Source organism: Gekko japonicus, unplaced genomic scaffold (assembly GCF_001447785.1).
Source record: "Gekko japonicus isolate JY-2015 unplaced genomic scaffold, Gekko_japonicus_V1.1 scaffold3146, whole genome shotgun sequence".
Classification (NCBI taxonomy): Eukaryota; Metazoa; Chordata; class Lepidosauria; order Squamata; family Gekkonidae; genus Gekko; species Gekko japonicus.
The window spans coordinates 134769-144790 of NW_015165335.1; the positions used below are offsets into that span (position 1 = coordinate 134769).

The 10022-nt window shown below is 41.1% G+C and overlaps 1 protein-coding gene across 1 annotated transcript in view; it reads left to right on the forward strand.

The window, feature by feature from the left end:
• LOC107109839 (potassium voltage-gated channel subfamily KQT member 5-like) overlaps nt 1–10022 on the forward strand; it is a gene marked incomplete at its 3' end in the record, with an annotated part of 91688 nt that overhangs the window by 52965 nt on the left and 28701 nt on the right. The window contains exon 3 of the mRNA XM_015410550.1: nt 3924–4050. Coding sequence (XP_015266036.1) covers nt 3924–4050 — 127 coding nt within the window. The remainder of the gene's footprint in view (nt 1–3923; nt 4051–10022) is intronic.

The window sequence follows — 10022 nt, forward strand, 5'->3', positions numbered from 1 at the left end:
CCATTCAACCCGAGCTGTTGCGGCTTCCACTGCCTTCCTCCAGGGAGTTCCCCTGATGGACATTTGCAAAGCCGCTACGTGGGCCACGCCTAACACCTTCATAAGGCACTACACCCTAGATGTCCGTAAGAACTCTAATACCAACATGGGACATCACATTCTATCTTCGGCTACGCTTTAAGGACCTGCCAGCACCCTCCTCCAGGTAGGCCACTGCTCGCTAATCTCCCATGGGTGTGAAGCTAAGAGACCACGTCGAAAATAAACAGGTTGCTTACCTGTAATTGGTGATCTTCAAGTGGTCATCTGTGCATTCACACCACCTGCCCTCCTTCCCTGCTGCTGTCAGCTTCTACATTTTTAATACGGGTTGATTTGCGGCGGTTTGTAGGAACTGGCGAGATGTCCACACCCACCCCTCTGGGCATGCGCAGTGGGGTTCCTGCGCATGCCCGAGGGACTGGGCGCGAAAATCTGTTAAAAGAGCTTGCTACAGCACTGATCGATCCAGCGCGTGCACACTAGATCCCATGGGTGTGAATGCACAGATGACCACTTATAGATCATCAGTTACAGGTAAGCAACCTGTTTTTCTTCAAAGAAGAAAAATAGGTTACTGTCTTCATTAAAAAAGAAACTTTATCAATCTTTCTAAGTATTCCATAGTCACAGTAAGAATCAGGCCCTCTCATGTCTTTATAGTAAACCTTAAGGAGCCTGGGTTGCACTTTGAAGCCACCGGGGGGGAGTCCTTCCACCCTTTCTCTTTCTTTTTTACCCTGGTCTTTTGAAGTTCAAATGGACCACCATACAAACAACAAAGTATCAGTTCAAAATATTCAGCAGGAGTTCAGCTACTCATGATGCAAAAATGAAAGTTTGAAGATTAAGATTCTCTAGTCGGAGTACAACTCCAAGATCGGTTGATCGCGCTTCTGTGCTTCAATGGCAAACCATGAGCGCTCCCTTCCAGGTCCCTGCTCTGGGGCAAAGAGGGGTCTACTCACGTACCACCATACATGAGAGCCCCCAATTCAAGCCCCCTGCAAGAGCTTCCCTCCGGGAAGGCTCTAGGAAGTCCGGATCTCCCTCTGGGACCAGGAGGTTCAGGGGTTCCTCAGGAGCTCTCCCGGGAGCCCTCCAAAGATGGCGAGTCACAAACCGGAATAAGGTGCTGTTTAAAATATTTATGAGTATCGACTTTCCCATACCATACAAGTTCATGCCACCCCAGCAATAAGTCATGACCTTCCAGAGCTAATACCCTGGAGTTTTCTAAAGTAATCCATTCTCTTAACCATGCCAAAGAAGCTGCTCTATAATATAACTGAAAATCTGAAAAACACAAATCCAATTCTTCCTTTTGCATCTTGAAAAGCCTTCAATTTTATTCTTGGTCTTTTCCCTTGCCATATAAAATGTTTCCACAGCTTATCAAGCTCTATAAAATATTTCTGATTTTGAAGGATGGGAATTGTTTGGAATAGAAAGATCAATCTAGGTAAAATGTGCATTTGTATTGTAGCTATCCTTCCCATCAAAGATATTTGTAAATGTTTTCATCTCTTGAGGTCTTTTTTAATTTCCAAAATAAGTTGTGTGTAGTTATCTTCCATCAAAGAGCTACATCTATCTGTTATGTTTATTTCCAAATATTTCAATTTCTTTTTAATCTCTAAACCTAATAGCTGTTGTATTTGTTGTTCTTGGTTTTTAGTCATGTTTTTCGTTAACATTTTAGTCTTGTTAAAATTAATCTTCAAGCCAGCCACTTGTCCATAATCTTGTAAAACTTTTAAGAGTTGTATAATAGAGTCCAATGGATTCTCTAAAATAAAGACTAAATCATCAGCAAAAGCTTGTAATTTCTACTCCTCTCCTCTTATTTTAAGTCCTTTGATATGATTATCTTCTCTAATCATATTCAATATTTCCAGCACAAATATGAACAAAAGTGGTGAAAATGGGCAACCTTGCCTACTTCATTTTGTATTTCTTTTTTTGTTTTTGTTTTAAAGCAGTTTTATTGAAGAAAGAATTTTATAACTTTACAACATCACCAAAATCAATTAATAATATAAAAAACAAAACTTCACATGCATGCTTTATCTTTGTATCTTCTTCTTCATCTTCCTTTTTCTTCTCCCAAAATTATTAAAAAATAATAGTTATAAGGTTTTCAATCAATCTTAGCTCATTATAGTAATTTACAAATTAATCTTGAACTAAATTATAATTATAATTGATCAGAGGCCTCAGGGGTCAGGAGGGTAAAAACCCTCCTTCCGGGAACCCATTGGTCCTGTGGGGAACATACGTAGGCATTCGTCACATCCCACCGCTCATTAGCATAAAAAAGAATTATTCTATGTTACCCAAATCCTCAATTTGTTTTTATATTGAGTCCACACTCTCTTCAAACCCGAGTCGTTTTAGCTGACGTGAGAGGAGAGCATTCTTTCCTTTTGCCAGCTCTGTTTTCTGGGATTCTGAAGGAGAAGGATTTAAAGCAGCCAGCATTATTTCACCTGAGACAGAGTCATAAGCAGAATAAGAAGTTGAGCCCTGTTGAACATATAGCTTGCCCGTTCTGAGCCATTGGTACTTTATTCCTAAATCTCGCAGTTTGCCTGTGATACTTTTAAGATCTCTTCTTATCTTTAAATATTCCAGAGGGAGATCTGGAAAAACTTGAATCTCCACCCACCCACCCAAAAGTCAAGGCCTCCCCCTGCCCTGCCCTCCAAGAGGATTTTCTGTCATGTTCAAAAGTCTTTGAATTATTCTAGTATATCTCTAGTATATAGTGAGGAAGTAGATTCTTCACATACCTTACCAACGCAATAAACTCTCTGAAGCAGGGGAGTGACACCATCTTGCAGGCTTAGAGTGCTCACCAGCCAATTTGCCAGGAATATATTCAGCTCTGTTCCAGCTTCAGTTTTTGCTTTAAACCCCCTAAACTTCAAAGAAAGCTCACGACCGCGATGATCCAGAGACATACTACACTACTTCTAAAAATAAAACAGGGGTATAGTATGTTTAAAGGTAAATGATCTATATTTCAGAAGATGGAAGAGTAGTAATAGTAAAGGCACAGAGACAAGCCAAAGCTACTTTGATAGTCAATATCTATGCTCCAAACCAGGAACAGAAAAAAGATAATGAGCTGCCAAACTCCTTCTTACAATTGGCTGAATAATTCACTCTAGTGGACGCTTGGAGTAAACAGTGAAGTGGCTAAATTTGCAGATGACATGAAGTTGTTCAGGGTGGTGAGAACCAGGGAGGATTGTGAGGCACTCCAAAGGGATCTGTCAAGGATGGGCGAGTGGGCATCAATGTGGTAAATGGGGTTTAATGTGGCCAAGTGCAAAGGGATGCACATTGGAGCCAAAAATCCTAATTATAAATACATGTTGATGGGAAACTGAAAACAAATCAGCCAGTATCATAATACCCCTGTATAAATCGATAAGTATGTCCTCATTTGGAGTACTGTGTACAGTTCTGGTCATCACACCTCAAAAAGGAAAAAGTGCAGAAAAGGGCAACTAGAATGATAAAAGGGTTAGAACACTTCCCCTATGAAGAAAGGTTAAAGCGCTTGGGGCTCCTTAGCTTGGAGAAACAATGGCTGAGGGGTGACATGATCGAGGTTTATAAGATTATGCATGGGATAGAGCAGGTCGAGAAAGAAGTACTTTTCTCCCTTTCTCACAATACAAGAACTTGTGGGCACTCCATGAAATTGCTGAGCGGTTGGGTTAGAACGGATAAAAGGAAGTACTTCTTCACCCAAAGAGTGATTAACACATGGAATTCCAGATGCGTCAGCTTAATTAGTCAGTACTGACAAGTGTTTGCTTCTGTTTTTTATGCTGTTGACTTCACCAGCTGTGTTTCTTATTTGTCCCTTTTAGGAGTCTGTCATGATTGTTGTCTTTGGTTTAGAATTTATCGTACGCATCTGGTCTGCTGGCTGCTGTTGTCGATACCGTGGATGGCAAGGAAGGTTGCGATTTGCAAGGAAACCATTCTGTGTAATTGGTAAGTATTCAGCTAAGGCTAACTTCATTATAAATTACAATATCATCTGTCTCATGTTTGGGTAAAACCCAGAAGAGTAGAATTCTATTTGCCATCAACTTTTATTTGCTATCAGAGATAAACTGCAATGGCTATGATCTTGATAGGTGCATGGATTTTCCATAATCTCTCTGGAACGGAAAATTTTTTATACTTGTCTAGAATATACCATTTTCATCCGATTTACTGACTAAAGAATGTGACTGGAGGCAAAGAAGGTTGCATGTCTTTTCCTTTTTAAAAATGAGGATGGGACGCCTGTTTGCTTGTTGTAGTCCTTAAGTTCACCTTAATGGCTTTCTAATTGTTTGTTGTTTTCACAAGGACAATTGAAGGTGTCTATGTAAAAGGATCCCTTGTTGCATTTTACTTTACCCTGGCTTTAATCTTCCACATGCACACTTCCCCTTTGTAGCTTACCCACATCTAGATATAAAAGGGATGTTGGTTGTATAAGGATTGCTTAGACCTATTAGGTGAAAATAACACTGAGAAAGAATCATTGTTCAGCCTTGAGGAGAAGAGGAAGTCCTATTGGCAGAGTAGAAAAGAGTGCAGATTTAGGGAGGAATTTCCAAGGAACTGGATATTTTTGTGAGTGGTCAGGTAGTCTAAAGGCCTATTTTTTTGCAATATGTTTCCATGTGATTGAGTAATGGAAGGGGACTCTAGACTGGAACATGGCAGGCAATATATCTAGTATAACAGAAGTCCATACTTTTGATATTGATCATGTCTCATATTATTAATAAAATAAGATAAATTATAACCATCATATTTAAGTTTCAGATTCAAACTTTACAAGGCTTTGGAGATCCATGATCAGATCTCACATCTCTTTAAATTTACTTTAAAAACAGCTATGCACATGAAGTGGAGACAAGAGATTGGATTGGGATTCCAGGACCAACAAGGAGGAACGGTGCTAAATCTTATATGTATATTGTTGCTTGATCTGCAAAAGCCTGGTAGCCCCTTACTACAATCCATTTCTGGGCCATACATTTGGGATAGAAGACTGCTTCCAGCCCATATACCATATAACATGACACATTAAATGATGAAAAAAAGTATGCAAACTTGAGGAATTCCAAGGTTTGTTCTCATTTTGAAGAAACCATGGATTGTTTGGTTTGCTTGTTATATGAGCAAGGACAGACTCCTCCCAGGTTGTTCAGCCCATCAGTTAAGATCTACTTCACAAGCAGAGGTGAGGCAGATGGCAATCAGAGATCAGGCTTTTTCAATAGTGGCTCCTTGGTTATGTAGCGCCCTTCCTCTTGAGGCTCACCTGACACATAGTTTTCTTTAAGGTGCCAGGCCAAAATGTGTCTGTTAACCCAGGCTTCTAATTAAAACTGTGATCTTTTAACACCATTTTAGTCTAGAAACTGTTATTTTAAGCTGTCAGTGAGACCATGGTCTATGTTTTTTGTCAGGTTGGGTTCTTATTGCTAGATGTTAAGGTATTTAAATGTTTTTGTTTTTATTATTTTTATTTTGTAAGCCACCTTGGGCAGTTTCCTGGAGAGGTGGCATAAACAGTTTCTTAATTAATTAATGATATCTTAATGGGAACAGAAAACTCCAAAAGGCACACCAAAACAGTAGAAATTGAATAATAACAAATAATTTACAGTTTGCTATCTGGTACCTCACCTTGCCTAATAGTACAACATCCCTCAGAGCTGTGCATACTTCACATACGGTGTTTATTAAACAGAAGTGAGAAGCCCAAACAGAATGGGGAAAAACAGAATTCCAAGGATATGTTGTCTATTCCATATATATTTGCATCCATCCGAATTATTTTGATGAAATAGATTCATCCTTCACTTCTTCTCCTTCATCTCTGTGTTTGAGGTATGAGAGGTAAACATTCCATCCCAATGTTACTACATTCACAAATAACACTCGGTATTTGGGACGAAGAAACAGAAAGTTGATCATCTGAGCCGCTGGCCACAAAGAGAGTTCTGCCAAATAATAGTCCCAAAATTTCCGTCTAAATTCATTCAAGTTCTCTGTCACGCTATGACCTTGAAGCAGCCCCATTCCCATGAAATACCAGCATGCAAAGCATGGAGCAAAGGTCTGGTCAATTACTACCTTTATAATCACAGTTTTAATGCTTCTAGATTTTTTTCCTGGAGCTATTTTGTCTATCCAGAAGTACCAGTAATGTAGCAGTGGTCCCATGGAGCATCCTGTAATAAACATGTGAGCTGTGCGGGTAGTATCCCAGTTTTTTGTGGGCTTTTGCCTTCTCTCAATAGATTGCCGAATTATATCTGCAGTTCCAAGTAAAAAACCACAGCTCACTGTATTGGTAATGATAAGATAGTGTCCTCTGAAGAAAGGTTTGTAAAAGCGCTTTAGTGCAGCAATGTGTTGTGTAGCACGGCCAAGCATCTTCCTCTTTTCTTCTCTCAAATAAATGCACACAGGTCAGGTAACCACCAAGGCGAGAGCATTTTCTTGACCTTTCACTTTCTTATTTTCCCATTCTGAGAACTCTCTTTTTAAGGAATTGTTGTATTTCTTCAGGGTTTATTTAAGTGCAAATGGTTCATTGTGAAGGTCAGAAGAAAAGAACTCAACTTATGACAGGGATATCCCAGGATTCTCGTAAAGAACTTTACTTTTATGCTTTATTATGATGTCACTGCTGATCTTCAACATCTTGCTGCTCATTGTAACAGAAAAATAAATAGTATCTGCTCATTGAGCAAGTGAATGCAAACTACTGTTTTTTAACAAATACTTGTGGCAGTAACCATGCTATTCACATAAAATTGAAAAAATAAGTGCACATATTTTAATGATGAAAATATTCTACTTTAGGATTTTTAAGCTTTTTAATAACAGTAATGTTACAATAGGGTTGAAAGTGGATACTATAAGATACGTGGAATGTAATGGTTAGAACTCTGCTGCATGTTTTCTAGTGATTTGAGTACATCAGAGACTTGAGTAATTCTAATACAAGTTTTACTGATGGTTCAGCCTTATTCTCCACCAGTTTAACCACACAGTCAGTGTGAAATACTGATAGTTTAGTATGAAAAGACGGTTGTTACGCAACATAGCTGTTCACACCAAACTTATTCTTTAGAACTAGACTTCTTGAACACATGTATATTTGCCTGGGACTGTGGTATTTTTACACTACTCAAGTTTCACCTGTCCCATTTTCCCTTCTTCCAAGTAACATTTAGCACAGGACTTCCCAACCTTTGTCAGTCTTCTGGTACCTTTGGAATTCTGAGAGCTCATGGTAGTCCCCATCCTAAAATAACTGCCACAGGAGGCGGAGCCAAACCCAAAGTGACCACCACAGGAAGTAGCACCAAATACAATACTTTCCTCCAAAAGTATAAATGGAATCATTAACCTAGATACTTACTAGTTCCCCTGTTCCTCCAGTGGCTGCTGCTACTATTGCATCCATGGAAAAACCTTTCATTTGAATAAGAACAGCTAAATCTTGCTTTACAAACTCCCCAGCTACTTTTTGAACAGCTCAGAGGGCGCTAAGAGTGCAGGGTGCCCAAGGGCACCACATTGAGGAACTCTGATTGAGCCTAACTCATTAGACATAACATCATTACACTGTAGCCATCTTCAGCTGATATAGCCAGAGAGAAACAACTCAAATATATATGGGTGTCAAACCTTGCAACGCTCTGGTTGTTTTGGTTGCCACTGTTATTGGGGGGAAGGAATTCCTTAGCCAGTTTGGTGTAGTGGTTAAGCGTGCGGACTCTAATCTGGGAGAACCGGGTTTGATTCTCCACTCCTCCACTTGTACCTGCTGATGTGACCTTGGGTCAATCACAAGCACTGGCACAGCTGTCCTTGAAAAAGAGCAGTTTGTGTCAGAGTTCTCTCAGCCCCACCTACCTCACAGGGTGTCTGTTGTGGGGAGGGGGAGGGAAAGGGAAAGGAGTTTGTAAGCCACTCTGAGACTCCAAGTGAAGGGTGGGGTATAAATCCAATCTCTTCTTCTTCTTCTTAGGGGAGGGGGGTAGTGTAAGTGAGAGAGTGAATGAGACCTTTGCTTATAGCAGACATAACTTTCCAAGTCATCCTCCTTCCCTCTCTTTTTCTTTCCCAAGGGAAGGTGTCCTTGAGAGTTTCTCTGTGTCATCCTCGAATGTAGGTACCCAAGCCATATATCTTTCTCTTGGTTGGGATGGCAACGCTAGGCGTGGTATGAGTGTGACGTGTGCTTGGAGAAGGGGAAGGGGCTTTTCTTTGAATTTACTATATTAAGCTTGTGCCCACCAAAAGTCTTTAGTTCTGACACAGTGGCTTTCTGGATCTTGCATATACTCCAATAAACCTATCACTGCCAAAGAGAGAGTTGTTGAGCATAACTGGACCGGGGTCTGACAATGGGGAGCAGGAACAAGCAAGTTAGTTTTGCTGCCCACCTAAATGTAATCACTGGAATGAGAGCACAAGACCTCCTTGCATTAGGCTTGCCAGCTCCTAGGTCCTGGTGGGGGAATCCCCCAATTTCAAGGGCTTCTCCCTGCCACAGACCAGCTGGCCAGCAGGAGAAACCCCACCCCTAAACAGGGACGTCGCCATGCGATGTCCCCAACATGATGACATCACCCAGAAGTGACATCATCACATTGGGGCTATCGTGCAGGAATTGCAGGGACGCTCTAGTATTTGGGCAAACTCTGTGGTTTGGGGGCAAGGAAACCATAGAATTTCACCCAAATACCAGAGCATCCCCACACAACATCTCCAATGTAATGACATCACTTCCAGGTGACGTAATCATGTTGGTGATGTTGCACCATGTCCCCACCCACCCTGAAAACACTCCCCCAATCCCCCCGCCGGAGTGACTAAGGGACTTGGCAACCCTACCTGGCATGTTAACATGCTCACGTTCTGGTCACTGCACATAGTATACATATTGTTTTCTCCCACAATTTATTGTCAGAAGAAGGCATGTGAGTTCCCCCTCTCAAGCTTATGTCAGGGGATGAGGTTATTCATACCTGTAACAGTATATCAGCCGGCTCGGACGTGTGTTTCTTCTGCTCCTGGCAAGTTTCTTCTTTTTGGTTCCAATTCCTCATTATTCTTCGTTATTTGGCTCAACAAGAGAACTGTTTTTATTCTCCGCCACTTCCTTGGACTTTGATAGAACTTGCAAGAATTTGTGAGGCTGGAAACTGCTGTTTAGCTTTGGAGTAAAGGTGGGAGTGTGCAAGGAGGGATTCAAGCTCGTTAACAGCCTGCAGTTTGCAGTTGTAGCAGACAATTACCTTATCACGGACGGACCTAACCTTTTAGCTACAAGTCCTGGCAAGGTTTATTTCAATAATCTATTTGCTGAAGGAAAGAATTTTTTTGCTGCTGCTGTTTGTTTGCTGGGGAGTTTGAAACAGAAGGACAGTATCTCTTGCCTCGTTGGCGTGTCCGCGTTCTCTTCTCTTATTCATTGTGCCTAATTAGCAGCACCAGCTGGACTGTCCGGCTATATTGTGAAAAGTAATATACCATTCATTATTTAGTTGTTCTCTTCTAGTATTTTGCTAAGGTTTTTAATATGGGAAAGAGGTCTAGGGCTGTGGGGAACCTTGAGGTTTCCCCACCTCATAAAAAGAAATACGCAATTAACCGGACAGAATCTTTGGACAGGTGGCTTATTGCCACACACTATGACAAGTTATTGGCACAGGACATTAACAACCAGGCTGAGCCTTCCTCCTCTGGGACAAGGAGTTTCCTGTAGGCAGTGAACGATTCGTTAGACCCCCCTTTTGTCTCTACCCAGTGCCCCTGTTCAGGAGTTGATAAGTCAACACAAACGGACTCGTCACTACTCTTTGGGGTTGATTTTAAGGGAGATAGTGGAAGGGTGAGTGGTGCCCTTTTTGCTAAGCAATGTTTACTGGTGGGTGAGA